At 34.8% G+C, this 18,112-nt stretch overlaps 1 protein-coding gene across 1 annotated transcript in view; it reads left to right on the top strand.

Moving 5' to 3' along the window:
- The window catches only part of galnt18b (UDP-N-acetyl-alpha-D-galactosamine:polypeptide N-acetylgalactosaminyltransferase 18b), a 273,853-nt gene that overhangs the window by 122,514 nt on the left and 133,227 nt on the right, over nucleotides 1-18,112 (top strand). The window contains exons 4-6 of the mRNA XM_056462355.1: nucleotides 9,379-9,562; nucleotides 15,415-15,612; nucleotides 17,797-17,911. Coding sequence (XP_056318330.1) covers nucleotides 9,379-9,562; nucleotides 15,415-15,612; nucleotides 17,797-17,911 — 497 coding nt within the window. The remainder of the gene's footprint in view (nucleotides 1-9,378; nucleotides 9,563-15,414; nucleotides 15,613-17,796; nucleotides 17,912-18,112) is intronic.

Here is an 18,112-nt window from a genome sequence, read left to right as displayed (position 1 = left end):
GGTGTTTATTTCTGCCTTTCTCCCAGCTGACATGTTTACACAACCTCCGATATTGGAAATCTGAAGTACACTCATAAAGTGATAGTTCAGCCAAACTGGAAAATGTGCTTTATTTAAGCACCCTTAGGCCATTTGAGACTTTTATTTCTCTTGAAGAACAGTAGAGAATATTTATTCATGATGAGTGGGGTTGGGAGATGAACTATCCCCTTTAAGGCACCTACTTTCTAAGGATTACCTCTATATTCCCTGTTAAGTGCACTTTGTAACTTTAAATAGTGCCATGTAACTTTAACCTTAACTGTCATTTGAAATTACATTTAAAGTTATGTAAGTCATGTTATGCTAAATATGTATATTCTACCTAAGTGGATCAAAATGCCCCCAAAGTTCAGCTGAACATGACATCCATCTAAACATTGTTTTAAAGTGTTTATTTTAATAGTTATTGCTTTTAAAACTGTGGATGGATGAATGAATAAAAATAATGAATGAATGAAGGGATGGATGGATGGATAGACGGAATGATGGAGGATGGATGGATGGATAGAAAGATGATGGATGAATGGATCGATGGATCATTGGATGGATGAGTGGATAGATGGATGGAAAGAAGGATGATGAATGAATGAAGGGGTGAATGGATGGATGGATGAATCGATAGATAGATGATAGATAGAAGAATAATGGATGAATGAATCGATAGATTAATAGATAGGATGATGAATGAATGAATGAATCAGAGGGTGGAATGGTAGGTTGGATGGATGGATGGAAGGAGCATGTGAAAAGATGGATAACTGGATGGATAGATGGGTGGGTGGGTATACGGAGTGATGGATGGATGGATGGAGGATGGATGAATGGATATAAGGAGGACGAATGAATAAATGAATGGCTGAGAGGGTGGGAGGGAGGGTGGATGGATGGATTGATTGATGGAAGGAGGATGGTGAATGGATTGATGGGCAGATGGAAGGAGGATGGTGAAGGGGTGGATAAATGGATGGATAGAAGGAAAGGGGGACGAATGAATGAATGAATTAATAGATGGATGGATGGATAGGAGGATAGATTGATGGATGGATGGATGGATAGATTGATAAATGGGTGGGTGAATGGAAGATGGAATGATGGATGGATGGATGGCTGGATGGAGGATGGATGAATGGATAGAAAGAGGATGAATGAATGAATAATGAACGAGAGGGTGGATGGATTGATGGATGGTTGGTTGGATGGTTGGATGGATAGGAGGATGGATGGTTAGATGGATGGATGGATGGAAAAATGGATGAAAAGATGATGAACGAACGAATGAATGAATGAATGAATGAATGAACGAATGAATGAATAAATGAATGAATGAATGAATGAAAGGGTGGGAGGGTGAATGGATGGATGGATTGATGGATGAAACAAGGATGATAGATAGATAGATAGATAGATAGATAGATAGATAGATAGATAGATAGATAGATAGATAGATAGATAGATAGATAGATAGATAGATAGATAGATAGATGGATGGATGGATGGATGGATGGATGGATGGATGGATGGATAGATAGATAGAGGGTGGATAGATGGAGGGTGGATAGATGGATGGAGAGATAGCTAGTTTAACATAAGAGACTTAATTAAAAACCCTCCTCAGAAGCAGCCGGTAAGCACACTGCATACAGAACTTCAGCCTGTCAGTCTTCTTCTATATTATCATATTACACCAGCAAGCACTGCTAACTCAGTCAAGCTTAATGTTTTGTATCAGCTGAAACAAGAAGTGCATTTGCTATAATGGTGATAAAAGACTAATGCTCTCAGTCATGAGATAATGGACCTGTTATCCTTTGTTTTATTATGATGGCATCTTTAAAGAACTCTCAGTCTTCGCAGCTTTATTCCAATCAATTGCTGTTTGTTCATGCATGTTGATCAGTCACTTTAAAAACTGATGAAAGTTCTGCTCTAATAAGCCTTCAGAAAAGTTTTGGGGGAGATAAAAGTAGAATTTTCGCTGTCAAATAAAATCAGAAGACCGATTTCGTGTAGTGTCTCCCGGTTCAATCATAAAACTCATATTTGCAGGCGGGGGTAAAGCATTAGAGCAATTTGTCGAGCCACAAGCTGTTCATATCTAGTGTTTCTGTGGCTCTTGATAGACACATTCCCTTCACGTTCACTCATTCAGTTCCACAATCTCAGTGATCGATGAGGGACACCGTTCACTCAAGGATAAACCCTATAGCCATCAGCCGGGCTGAACACTACATCCCTCTCAAGGGCAAGGGGAATTAAATTGTGGCCACAAAAAAGTGACCTTTAGCTTCTGCCATACCTTTGATCGGTGCTGTGATCATTGAGGGCAAGAAAATTAAGAAAAATTGCACTGTCAGATAATAACAATCACCGTGAAAGGTCGATATAGACAAGTTCAGTAAATTCTTGCCGACTGTACACTGGAATCATTCTGTCTAAAAAAAATTCACTGACATACACTTTATTAGGTACACCTTACTAGTACCAGGACCCTCTTTGTGGCATAGATTCAACAAGGTACTATAAATATTCCTCAGAGATTTTGGTCCATATTGACATGATAGCATCACGCTGTTGCTGCAGATTGGTCAGCTGCACATCCATGATGCTAATCTCCCGCTCCACCACATCCCAAAGGTGCTGAATTTGATTGCGATCTGGTGACTGTGGGGGCCATTTAAGTACAGTGAACTCATTGTCATGTTCAAAAAAAGCAGTCTGAGATGATTCGCACTTTTTGACGTGGTGCGTTATCCTGCTGGAAGTCACTGTGGCACTGTGGTCATAAAGGAATGGACATGGTACTCAGGTAGGCTATGGCGTTGACACAATGCTTGATTGGGACTAATGTGTCCAAAGTGTGCCAAGAAAATATCCCCCACACCATTACACCACCACCACCAGCCTGAACCATTGATACAAGGCAGGATGGATCCATGCTTTCATGTTGTTGATGACAAATTCTGACCCTACAATACCATCTGAGTGTCACAGCAGAAATCAAGACTCATCAGACCAGGCAACATTTTTCCGATCTTTTATTGTTCAATTCTGGTGAGCCTGTGTGAATTGTAGCTGCAGTTTCCTGTTCTTAGCTGACAGGAGTGGCACCCGGTGTGGTCTTCTGCTGCTGTAGCCCATCCGCCTTAAGGTTGGACATGTTGAGCGTTCACAAATTCTCTTCTGCATACCTCAGTTGTAACGAGTGGTTATTTGAGTTACTGTTGCCTTTCTATCAGCTGGAACCTGTAAGGCCATTTTCCTCTGAGATATTTTCTCTTTTTTGGACCATTCTCTGTGAACCCTAGAGATTGTTGTGCTTGAAAATCCCAATAGATTCGCAATTTCTGAAATACTCAGACCAGCCCGTCTGGCACCAACAACCATGTCACGTTCAAAGTCACTTAAATCACATTTCTTGCCAATTCTGATGCTCGGTTTGAACTGCAGCAGATCATCTTGACCATGTCTACATGCCTAAATACATTGAGTTGCTGCATGTGGCTGATTAGAGATTTGCGTTAACAAGCAGTTACGACCAAATAAAGTGGCCGCTGAGTGTATATGCCGCTATAAAATGTCATGTTAAACTTATTTTAAAAGAGACAAATATGAAAATAATATATTAGATATAAGTGCAAGGGCACTTACTGTGATTATTAGCATTTACGTCAAAATAGTAAAATGGTGGGCACACTGATTGAGGACAGAATAGCAATTTTTTGGTCTTTATTTCTATCAATAAACGCAATGTAAAGTCAAGGTGAAGCTACACTATGTTGTTGCAGTTCACTTTTATATTACGTTTGCTTTTGAAAAATGGTTGGATTTAGGACAGGGTTCAGGTCAGTGGTTCTCTGATCCAGCTGATCTGTAGGAAAAGCCCCACCTTCTTGAGGATATGTGCAAGAAGGATGTGTATCTGAAATGTTCAACAAAACGTACACTACATGACGTATTTTAGATTCGCAAAAATGTAGACTGCGCCATCTAGTGGATATGTCGATGGAAACACTTAATGAAACGTACCCAGAGCAACATATTGAGCATAAATGTAGTATGAAGCAGTTTTTTGTTTATATCAGTACCAAAAGTAAATCTAAAAGGGGCCAGTGAAGGGTTTTGGTATCTTTGCCAAAAAATAAAGTAAAATAAATAAATAAAATCCTGCCATGTGCAGAAACTAATTTTCTACTTGAAGTGTGGATGAGCCATTTCACTGCTGTTAAACGTTCTTTTTATTTTTTCAAAACCTTTGTGTACCACTGGGCCGTGTCTGGATGAGTTTTGTTTTTTGAGGTCTTTGCGATCTTTTATTTGTTTTAACAGCAACAGATAATTGAGTTGGTGGAATTAATTGTCTCTGTCCTGTGGCTACACCATCTGCGAAATCATACAACATGCTTCTCATGCAAACTTAATAGAAAGTTCATATAGCCTCAGCAAACGGGGAATAAGAAGATAAGGCCTTTGGCAGACAAACCTTTAAATAATTACATAAATTTATTTAGTGTGTGTGTATATATATCAATATATATATATATATATATATATATATATATATATATATATATATATATATATATATATATATATATATATATATATATATATATATATGTATATATATATATATGTATATATGTATATGTATATATATATATATATATATATATATATATATATATATATATATATATATATATATATATATATACACCTGCCTAAAAGAAAAAAAACATCAAAGGGGGGCTTATAATTCTGACTTCAACTATATATATATATATATATATATATATATATATATATATATATATATATATATATATATATATATATATATATATATATATATAGCAATATCAGTGTTTTGTTCTGTAGACAATTGAAAAAATAATTATTGCTTAAAGGTAAGTCCTTTTCTCCATTCCTGTATTTATTCTGTACTCATGGTTTCATTTTTTTTTTGACACGTTGTTTTACTATAGTTTATGATGCCTTTTTAAACCAGTAGGCATCTTAATGTAATGTCCATGGCGTGATTTATGCACGTGATGTATGCAGTAGTTTTATAATAGTTTATATTGGTTACGTGGGGATATTACGCTCTCTTGCTCTTTCTCTCTCTCGTTAACATGCTTAAATTCTTGTGCTACATGACAATATAAACACTTTTTTTAGTCCTTTTGTATGAGATTTACGGTTTGATGTCAGTTTGATGTCATTCACAATGATTTTGAAGGATGTACGACTCGCATTAACAGGTGAAAATCTGATCTACCTGCTTACACTGCAGACACGAGGGCACAGATCCGATTCATATCGGATAAATTTCCACATATGAGCAAGGCCTGAATTTGTATTGAGCAAATTGGAATCCATGTGATTTTTTTCCTGCTAACATGTACATGGGCCATATCGGATCTGTGCCACATGGGAGAAAGAAATCAGAATTGAGTCACTTGAACCATGCAGTGTAAATGCAACCTAACTGTCGAACCCAAGGGCTGATTTAAGGCTGATTTAAGTCATGCTCTACATAAAAGCAACGGCATGTGATAGAAGAAATATTTTCCACATTAATAAAGGGAGTTTTTGTTCTAACCAACACTTGAAATGTAAATTTTAGAAACGGCTTCTATTTCTTGCAGCTGAACAACAGGATAAACTGACAGTGTTTACATCAGGTACACCTCATGTGCTTTATTCAGTGTTAAATGTTAATAATGTGAGTTTGAATGCCATTTTACATGACATTTATTACCATACGACTGAAAGCAGCAGCATATAGTTCACCTCAGATCTTGAAAATAAAATAAACCATTTGAATGGAACTTGAGTGCAAGCCAGCACATATCAGTGATTTAGCATGTACATCTAATAATGTTAAAGAGGTTTAATATGTATTAATTACCTTACCATTTTGTTGGAGTGCAGTAAGTGCACTATTCTGTGCTTCTGAATGGCTGTATTTAAATTTATGTCGTGTTTCGTCTGGTGCAAACAGCCAAATTGCTTATCACTGCAAATCTTGTCACGAAGTGTGTTGTTAGGACACGAGGTTACAATGTAACCTGCTCACCTAATGTTTACGTTCGTAAGATGTATTATTTGCTCATTTATAACATGCCATGTGGATCTCTGAATCTGCGTCTCATTTCGGAATCTGCTACTATCCACTGGAGGTCGCTTTTTGATCACGCATGCTTTGAGAGCCTTCATAATTAAATGAATGAAATACGCTGTTTTCCACCAAGGCAATCCTGTGTGCTGAAATATAATTGGCTAAAGTGGCATTAGGCGGGTTAAAAGAACCAAAACAAAGACAGCCGTTCCTGCATGTAATGCACATTTTTCAAAGCTGAATATCTGACTCTATCATTGTGTTTCAGATAAACAAGAATGTTCACATAGCATGTTTCTTAAATATCTGAAAACATATGGTATTTATATGCTTTAGAAGAGTCAAAAACTTACATACAGCATCTTTAAGGGGGGTATCAATCTTGAACTTAAAATGGTTTTTAAAAAATAAAAATGCTTTTATTCTAGCTGAAACAAGACGAATAAGACTTTCTCCAGAAGAAAAAATATTATAGGAAATACTGTGAAAAATGTATTGCTCTCTTAAACATCATTTGGAAAATGTTTGAAAAAGAAAAAAAAAATTCAACTGTGTACTCTTCAAATATCCAAAAGGTCTAAAATGTATAACAGTTCACCCACAGTAACGCACCAAAAACAGAGTAATATTTATATTTATAAGCATTTTTCATTTATTTATGCTTTCAAATTGCAGTATGTGATCTTAATCTCTGCTCTGACAACTTTTATTGTAGAAAAATGTAATAAAAGTAACACTTTTCTTTCAAATTTAGTAGTTTTAGTGATATATTGTCTAGTTTGGTTGTGTATGTTATTGTAGAAACAATGGCATGAGCTTCCAGTTGTATTTTCTGTTATGTTAAAGGTTTATTTCTTTATATATATTTTTTGATACAATACATTGCTTCAAAATGTCCATAAAATCACTTTGTTAAGCTGTAGACTTAAATTTTCATCCTCAAAGCATGTCAGAGAATAGATCAATTTTGTAAATAAAAAGAAAATTACAAAAAAACTAGCAGCTGTTCTTGAAGAAGACATTTGAAAGTTCATTCATTAGAGCAGGGGTCACCGATCTCGGTCCTGGAGGGCCGGTGTCCCTGCAGGGTGTAGCTCTAACTTGCCTCAACACACCTGCCTGGGTGTTTCAAGTATACCTAGTAAGACCTTGATTAGCTTGTTCAGGTGTGTTTGATAAGAGTTGGAGCTAAAATCTGCAGCACACTGGCCCTCCAGGAACAAGTTTGGTGACCCCTGCGTTAGTGTCTACACACGCTTTTATGACATACAGCAACGCATATGGAATATAGAATCATGTCTGACATTTTCACATCATCTGCCTTTCTTTAGTTCTCTTTTTTTCTCTTCCTTGAGAAGGAGGGAAAAAGGTGATGTTAAAAATAAATCAAAGAAATTCAATTAAACGGTGAAGTGTAACACATGAGAGGACCCAAATGAAAACTTAATGGCACTCCTTCTTAGTTAGCAATATGTATTTATGTGAGGCACATTCATTTTTACGCATTGCCAGATTGTTAAAGTTCCTGCAAAGTTGTAGATGTTAGTTGTGCAAAGGAAAATACTCTTAATTAACATATATGATTCTACTTCCTCCATTCTGAATTTTATTAATTTATAATACTTATTCATTCTGAATTTTATATATTCATATACATTGCCTGCCTGAAGGTTTTCAGGTTTTTGAAAGAATTAGAGTAAAAGTGCTACATATTATTTTATTTAAAAAGCTGAAATTGTATTTAAAAAGTCTCCATAGTGTTATTTAATTTAGTTTTAGCTACTGTTGAACTTTTGAAAAGTTTTCATATGCATAGCTTATATGGGTTATCCATATCTGTGTATAGCAAATGACATATGTGTTTCCCTACTCATTATAGTACTCTATTTACTTGTTGTGCATTTATTATTGTAATTTGAATTTAACATTTTCAATATTTTTTTGTATTTAATTCACTCTCACTCAGTTTCTGTCCATTACTCTGGCAACTGTTTTCCACAGCAGATACAAAAATTTGAATAATAAAACTTATCCAGCTTATCAACTTATCCAACCTAAAATATGCTGCTCTAAGTATGTTTTGCTGCACGTTTCAGATGACAAATCCACTAGAGAGTGCCGTCATTTTTGCAAATTTGAAATATTTTACATAGGATATGTTTTATTTCAGGTTTGTCTTACAGATTAGCTAGATCAACGAACCACTGACCCAAACCCTTCCCTAAACCCAACCAATAGCCAATACAATAGCATTTACAAAAGTAAACATAAGAAAAAATGTACCTAAAAGGTCTTATACCTGCAAGGTTTTATTTTGTAATAAGAATCGCCTTGATGTAGACAGCGCCCTCTAGTGGATTTGCTGTCTGAAATGCACAACAAAAAATACCCTAATTAATGTATTACAGATTTGGAAAAAACACAGACAGTGCCATCAAGTGGATTTGTCATCTGAAATGGACAACAAAACTTAACCTAAGTAACATATTTCAGATTCACAATAATGTAGACAGCGCCATCTGGTGGATTTGCCATCTGAAATGCGCAACAAAACGTACCCTAAGTCATGTATTTCAGATTCACAAAAAAATATACAGCGCCCTCTAGTGGATTTATTACTGAAATGTACAACAAAACGTACCCTAAGTAATGTATTTCAGATTCACAAAAATGTAGACAGCACCCTCTAGTGGATTTGTCATCTGAAATGGACAACAAAACATACCCTAATTAATGTATTACAGATTTGGAAAAAATAAAGACAGCGCCCTCTAGTAGATTTGTCATCTCAAATGGACTACAAAAAAGTAACATATTTCAGATTCACAATAATGTAGACAGCGCCCTCTAGCGAATTTGTCATCTGAAACATACAACAAAAAAACCCCCAAAGTAATGTATTTCAGATTTGGCAAAAAATTTACAGCGCCCTCTAGTGGATTTGTCATCTGAAACGTACAACAAAACATACCCTAAGTAACGTATTTCAGATTCACAAATATATAGACAGCGCCCAGTGGATTTGTCATCTGAAACATGCAACGAATGTATCTGTAACAACGTTTTATACATTTCGCAAATATCTATGTTGAGGCATGTGTTTCCAATGAGCCCGGGCTGTTCCATTCAGTGTTTTGTTTTTGTAATTTTTAAAATCGATTGATGAAACATAGCTAATGTAATGTTACAGCTAATCTTCTCTCTCTTCCTCACAGATGAGCTAAAGGAGAAGCTGCAGGACTTTGTGAAGGAGACCAACGCTAAGCAGCCGGGTTTCATTAAGGTGGTCCGTCACAGTAAGCAGGAGGGTCTGATTCGCTCTCGAGTGAGTGGCTGGAGAGCCGCCTCTGCCCCTGTAGTGGCCCTTTTTGATGCCCACGTGGAGTTCAACATCGGATGGTAGGTGATAGGAGAGATCTGGCTATTCATAGCACTTTATAGTCTGACTGCAATTACTGCTGCTTTCAATTGAAATCGGTTCTGTCAGTGCTTGTGTTCGAGCACTGACAGGAACTGAGAGGCACATTTGCTGAAAAGATTTAAAAAGAAATTTAAGCCTAGGATATTTCACAGGTTTACACTTCTTAGCTAAATGTAATTATATACGTGAAACTTGAAAACAAACGGAATCTCCAAAGAGGACAATATATCAGAAAAATACACTGTAAAATGCTTTCTTAAAATATGGAATTAAATTAAAATGCAACAAAAATAAATAGAACAACTACTAGAAAATACTTCTTAGGTTTTTCTACTTGAAAACCTTCTACATCTTTAATTTAAATACATGTACAAATAGGTCACAGGAAGTCACATGAAATAATAAAAAATATATTATGAGATAATATTAGAATTGAGTTTGAAATATTATTTGGAAAAGGCATATTAGTTTAGTAAGTTACCTTATTGCATTTACTAACTTACTAAATGTTTATAATATTTTGCGTCTTTTTTATGTTTTTCATTTATTTAATCAGTTTTGGGATCATTTATTTATTTGACTCTTATTTAATTATGCATGATGATGATGATGATGATGATAATAATAATAATAATAATAATAATAGTAATAATAATAATAATAATAATAACAATGTTAATAATAATAATAATAATAATAATAATAGTAATAATAATAACAACAATGTTAATAATAATAATAATAATAATAATAATAATAATAATAATAGTAGTAATAATAATAACAACAATGTTAATAATAATAATAATAATAATAATAATAATAATAGTAATAATAATAACAACAATGTTAATAATAATAATAATAATAATAATAATAATAATAATAATAATAATAGTAATAATAATAACAACAATGTTAATAATAATAATAATAATAATAATAATAATAATAATAATAATAATCATATACTTGTATTAGTAATTATTATTGTTGTTGTTATTATTATTAATAATAATATAATTAATATAATTAATAATAATAATAATAATAATCATGATAATCATAATAACAATAATAACCATAATAATAATAATAATAATAATAATAATAATAATAATAATATTATTATTATTATTATTATTATTATTATTATTATACTTTTATATAACTCATTATAATATAAGAGGGCAAATAATACAGACTTTTAACATGTTCCTTACACTATTTTGTTGTCATCTCAAAATACTTTTAGAGTAGTTCATGATTTGTAAAATAATCAATTTTGACATTTGCATGACATAAAGTAATGTGTATAGTATAATAATGTATAATAATATATAATAAAATAAAATAAAAGAAAAGAATGTGGTATAGTAACACATTGGGATTAAAGTGCTCAGAACTTCTAGAAGTAGCTCAACTGGCAAAGTCACATCAGCAACTGCATATCTATCTCACATTTGCTTTGGTTAGCAGCACTATTGGTCTGGTGTTCAATATTTGGGGCTGAGCGTATAACAATATTGCTATTCAAATTGACAATTTGACAGGAAGATGCAGCCGAATATCACAGATTATTTGAAAGTAGAAGATTCAGATGAATTCAGATTAAAGCATATAATAAGGCACCACTAATAAATGAATTTAAGTTTAATGTGCGTATTAGCTGTTATTATCAGTAATGAAGTGCCTCAGCATGGAGTGCACAGAAAGTGCTGTGCCCAAATGAAACTCGTTCTGCTTTATTAAAGATAAGCTTAAGTACCAGTCAACCAACGCGCTTCTGTAATATAAATTTGTCTTTAAGAATTTAACAATCACCAGCAGCTAAAATAACTATATATATATATATATATATATATATATATATATATATATATATATATATATATATATATATATATATATATATATATATATATAAAGCATGACAAACAGGCAGATTAAAATCAGTAAAGGGGCAAACACTTTTTCACACCACTGTATTTTGCTCCAGAGTTGTGTTGTGGATAAATTAAAGGATAAATTATAATTTAAACTTGTGACCGACTGAGATATATTGTATACTGAGATATATAATGTAAATGAAAACACAGGCAGGAATTAACATCAACCTCTGCATAAACAAACCACGTTTAATAAAGTGAATTGCTGTTATTTCACTTCACAAGAGCTGAGTAATAAGACATGATTGTTAAAGGGGACCTATTATGCAAAACTTACTTTTATAAGGGATTTTAACACAGTTATGTGGCAACGTTGTGTTAATATAACCAACCTCTAATGGTAAAAAATGTATTAATCAAAATTTTTTAATCACACTTAATTGAAACAGAAACAGTTTTGACAAAATTTACATTCTGCCCTTGTACATGTCATCAGAGGGGGAAAGCCCATTATTGATGATCTATCCCTCATTAGCATAAGACGTTAGTCTTGTTTTTGAATTTGCCACTATGCTGACACACTGGCATTTGTAGCTCCGCCCTCTTTTGAAAAGAGCATCTCATTTGAATTTAAAGCGACAGTTACGAAAATGGCACAATTAGGATCAACGCTTAAAAGGGGCAGTTTCAAAGAGTTATAAAATATTATTTGTGGGGTATTTTGAGCTGAAATACTCTAGGGACATCAGAGACTTAAAAGTCTTGTAAAAAGGGGCATAATTGGTCCCCATTTTATACTAAATACACACTTCTACTTAGCAGTCTACATGTGTTTGTTGTCTCCTCATTACAAACATACGAGGCAAATTTCACAATAAACATGATAAATTAACACAAGATACAACTAAACATACATTATGTATAATACATATATCAGACCCCTTAGTTTTTCACGATTTTGCAATCGCTAAGTCCAACGCAAAATCAACAAAAAAATATAATTTTTTTTTGCAATCCTGAAAAATTCTTAATTTAAACGCAAAATGAACGTGAAGGATTAAACAATCTTATAAAACATCCAATTCTAAACCATATCATCAACTTATATTTATTTCAATTTGCAATTAATTGTTTTACATGACTTATAGACATTGCATACGTAGCACACGTGATATATTTGAGGGTCTCCTAAAAATGGCGTCTCACCTGTGCCTATGAAAGTGGGAGAATTGTTTTGGAGCCTATGCAGGAAGCAAATGTGGATGAAGCGTCAAGCGCGAGTGATTTACATGTGAAGTCACTGCAACGATGCAATAAAACATCCTGCAGCGCATATTGAGCTAATGGAGCAATGGAACAGACAGAAAAGAAAGCAGCTTACAGTCATGGAGATTGGTTAAAAGATGACGGCCCTGGACGTGAGGCCATTATTTTTGCTGTACATGTATGACTGGTGGGCGACGCAGTGGCGCAGTAGGTAGTGCTGTCGCCTCACAGCCTTGGCTAGGTCATAAATAAATTTATATACACTCACCAGCCACTTTATTAGGTACCCCTTACTAGTACCGGGTTGGATCTCCTTTTGCCTTCAGAACTGCATTAACCCTTCATGGAATAGATTTAACAAGGTACTTGAAAATCCTCAGAGATGTTGGTCCCTTTTGACATGATAGCATCACGCAGTTGCTGCAGATTTGTCGGCTGAACATCCGTGATGCATTTTTCCTGTTCCACCACATCCCAAAGGTGTTGTATTGGATTGAGATCTGGTGACTCTGGAGGCCTTTTGAGTTCAGTGAACTCATTGTCATGTTCAAGAAACCAGTCTGAGATGATTCGCGCTTTATGACATGGCACGCTAACCTGCTGGAAGTAGCCATCAGAAGATGGGTACACTGTGGTCATAAAGGGATGGACATGGTCAGCAACATTACTCGGGTAGGCTGTGGCATTCATACGATGCTCAGTTGGTACTAATGGGCCCAAAATGTGCCAAGAAAATATCCCCCACAGCATTACACCACCACCAGCAGCCTGAACCTTTGATGCAAGGCAGGATGGATCCATACTTTCATGTTGCTGACACCAAATTATGACCCTACCATCCGAATGCTGCAGCAGAAATTAAGACTTATCAGACCAGGCAACATTTTTCCAATCTTCTATTGTCCAATTTTGGTGAGCCTGTGTGAATTTTTTAGCCTCAGTTTCCTGTTCTTAGCTGACAGGAGTGGCACTCGGTGTGGTCTTCTACTGCTGTAGCCCATCCGCCTCAAGGTCCGACGTGTTGTGCGTTCAGAGATGTTCTTCTGCATACCTCGGTTGTAATGAGTGGTTATTTGAGTAACTGTTACCTTTCTATCAGCTCAAACCAGTCTGGCTGTTCTCCTCTGACCTCTGCTATCAACAAGGCATTAGTGCCCACAGAACTGCCGCTCACTGGATATTTTCTGTTTTTAGGACTGTTCTTTGTAAACCCTAGAGATGGTTGTGCGTGAAAATCTCAGTAGATCAGCAGTTTCTGAATTACTCAGACCAGCCCGTCTGGCACCAACAACCATGCCACGTTTAAAGTCACTTAAATCACCTTTCTTTCCCATTCTGATGCTTGGTTTGAACTGCAGCAGATCGTCTTGACCATGTCTGCATGCCTAAATGCATTGAGTTGCTGCCATGTGATTGGCTGGTTAGAAATTTGTGTTAATGAGCAGTGGGATATATACAGTTGAAGTGAGAAATATTTGCCCCCTATTTATTTTTCCCCAATTTCTGTTTAACGGAGATAAAAATTTTTAAACACATTTCTTTTCATAACAGTTTTAATAGCTCATTTCTAATAACTGATTTATTTTATCTTTGCTATGATGACCGTAAATATATTTTTTACTAGATATTTTTCAAGACACTTCTATACAGCTTAAAGTGACAGTTAGAAGCCTAACTAGGTTAATTAGGGTAACTATGCAGGTTAGGGTTATTAGGCAAGTTATTGTATAATGATGGTTTGTTCTGTAGACAGTCGAAAAAAAATAGCTTTAAGGGGCTAATAATTTTGAAATTCTTAAAATAGTTCATAAAAAATTAAAAACTGCTTTTATTCTAGCCGAAATAAAACAAATAAGACTTTCTTCAGAAGAAAAAATATTATCAGACATACTGTGAAAATTTCTTTGCTCTGTTAAACAGCATTTGGAAAATATTTAAAAAGAAAAAAAATTAAAAGAGGGGCAAATAATTCTGACTTCAACTGTATATAACTAGGGGGTCTGGTATATCCCTCACAAAAAAATTAAGCCTCATTCACTGCTTTTCACTATTTGTGCAACAATAAAAATTAATGAATGAATGAATTAATTAATGAATGTGCCACCTGGACATTTCACTTTAAAAAATGTTACAAAACTTGCAAGAAACAAATGTTGTACAAATGTGGCCAAAGATACCTGTTTTCCAATAAACATGGATTGTTAATATGGCAAACACACTTGAAACAGCTTTCAAATGTCAGTCACACTATTTCAAAATTGGCGGGACGTCAGGTTCGTTCTTGGGTAAACTATCCTGGTCCTTAAAGAGCACAGATCATACAGATGCCCTTCATCATCAAACGCAGCTCTAGATCTTACAGTTGGCACACCGTGTTTCTGCTCATAACAGGCTGACCCAGATATGTCAGCGCAATTTGAATAACACCCCGATTTTTTTCCTGCCTTTAATCAGCTTTGATGTGATTTTAAAGCCGTACTGTACTGCTTCAATTTGCATGTTTCTAGAAGAATCCGTCCTAAAATAGTGCTGAGGATGAAGTGACTGAATAGGCTGTGTGTGTTACTTTATCACTGCCTGTTTCAGACTCACGTGTTTCATGCTCAAAAAGTCTCTTTTGTTTGGAACAAAGCATGTTCACTGGGTGGTAAATGATTTTATTGTCATGTCTGCAGGGCTGAGCCTATTCTCCAAAGGATCAAAGAAGACAGAACCAGAATTATATCTCCATCGTTTGACAATATTAAATACGACACATTTGAGATTGAGGAGTATCCCCTCTCCGCTCAGGGCTTTGACTGGGAGCTGTGGTGCCGCTATCTGAACCCACCCAAATCATGGTGGAACCTGAACAACAGCACTGCTCCGATCAGGTACTGTCTGTCTGTCTGTCTGTCTGTCTGTCCGTCCGTCCGTCCGTCCGTCCGTCTTTCACATTAAGGACTGAAAACATGTATTATATTAATAGTCTTATATATGTTTTTTCAAACATAAATCACACTCACTCACTCAATCACTCCTGCATTCCTTCACTCTGTCATTCTTTTATCTGCTTTAGCATTCATTCATTCATTCATTCATTCATTCATTCATTCACTTGTACATTTATTCACTCAGGCAATCTTTCATTTGCATGAGCATTTTATTTTTTGGTGAATTTATTCATTCATTCACATAAGCATTCATTAACGTCACTCACACATTCATTCACTCGGACATTCGTTCATTCGCATGGGCATTTATTCATTCATTAATTCACTCACTCTGGCATTCATTCACTTGGACTTTCATTCATTCACATGGGCATTCATTCGTTCATTTATTCATTCAAATGAACGTTCATTCATTCACTCACACACTCTGGCATTCATTTACTTTGGCATTCATTCACTCACTCACTCACTCATTCACTCAGGCAATCTTTCATTTGCATGAGCATTTGTTGATTTATTTTTTGGTGAATTTATTTATTCATTCACATAAGCATTCATTAACGTCACTCACACATTCATTCACTCGGACATTCGTTCATTCGCATGGGCATTTATTCATTCATTAATTCACTCACTCTGGCATTCACTCACTTGGACATTCATTCATTCACATGGGCATTCATTCGTTCATTTATTCATTCAAATGAACGTTCATTCATTCACTCACACACTCTGGCATTCATTTACTTGGGCATTCATTCACTCACTCACTCACTCACTCACTCATTCGCTCAGGCATTCATTCTTTCATTGATTATGCCATTCATTCATTAATTCATTAACTCACTCACTCACACAGGCATTCATTCATTCATTCATTCATTCATTGATTCACTCGCGCATGCATTCATTCATTAACTTGGACATTCATTTGTTTAATAATTAATTAATTAATTCATTCATTCATCTACTTGGGCATTCATTCATTCATTTGTTAATTTACTCATGTTTCATGTTTGCTTATCCATTCATTTGAGCATATAATTTTATATGTTTTTTTATCAGTCATTTTATGGTTCATTCGTTCATGCATTCATTCACATGACCATGAGCATTCATTCAATCACTCATTCATTTATTCACTTACCAATTCTTACCTGATTTAGTGCATGCATCTCTTTATGTATTTGTTTTTATTTGCATTTAAACATATACAGATTTTATTTGATGATTGATCGGTTGAATCATTCATTCATTCATTCATTCATTCATTCATGCATTCATTCTCTCAGGCATACATTTATTCATTTACTTGGACATTCATTAATGCATTCATTTATTCATTCATTCATGCAATTGTTCAGCCACTTGGATATACGTTCATTCATTTGCTAATTCAATCATGCATTCTTGTTTGCTGATTCATTCATTTGAGCATACATTAGTATATTGTTTTGTATCAGTCATTTATGGTTCATTCATTCATTTGTTCACATGAGCATTCATTCATTCACTTGCCCTATCTGGCATTCATTCACCCGGGCATACTTTGATTCACATTCATTCATTCATTCATTCATTCATTCATTCATTCATTCATTCATTCATTCATTCACCATTTTTTTCTGATTCAGTGCATGTATTTCTTTCTTTATTTGTTTATTTGCATTTAATCATATATTACTTTTATTTTACGATTGATTGGTTAAATCATTCATTCATTTGGGCATTCATTCATTCATTCATTCATTCATTCATTCATTCATTCACTCACTCATGCGTTCATTCATTTACCTGGACTTTCATTCATTCATTCATTCATTCAATTATTCAGCCCCTTGGGGTTTAATTCACTTGTGCATCCACGTTTGCTGGTTCGTTCATCTGAGCATATATTTGTATTGTTTTTATTTATTGTTTTATTTTATGGTTCATCCACTCATTCATTCATTCATTCATTTATACATGCATAAATTTACATCAGTTTGTTTTATCCATATATGTATTATCTGTCTGTATGTCTGTCTATACACAGTATAGTCTGTCTATACATGGTACTGAATTAGGAATTCACATCTGTTTGGAATGTGACACTGAATGTAATACTGTACTGTAAATGTGCAGGAGTCCGGCTCTGATCGGCTGCTTTGTGGTGGACAGGCTGTATTTCGCAGAGATTGGTCTGCTGGATGAAGGCATGGAGATTTATGGAGGAGAGAACGTGGAACTGGGCGTCAGGGTGAGAAACTCTCTGCTTCTCCTCAGACTGTGGGCTAATGAAGATAATGCATTCACTCTTGAAGGATTAATGGCTCTAATGGCCCTCCTTTCTTGGCAGGAGAGTTCAAGTTGGCAGCATTTACTTTACCCCTTGTCAGAAGGCATACTTCTGATCTTGTTGTAATTATTATGCACTTAAAAAATGAGAGGTAATATATTT

This window comes from Danio aesculapii, chromosome 7, assembly GCF_903798145.1.
Source record: "Danio aesculapii chromosome 7, fDanAes4.1, whole genome shotgun sequence".
NCBI classification, from domain to species: domain Eukaryota; kingdom Metazoa; phylum Chordata; class Actinopteri; order Cypriniformes; family Danionidae; genus Danio; species Danio aesculapii.
This window is presented reverse-complemented; position numbering and strand designations above follow the sequence as displayed.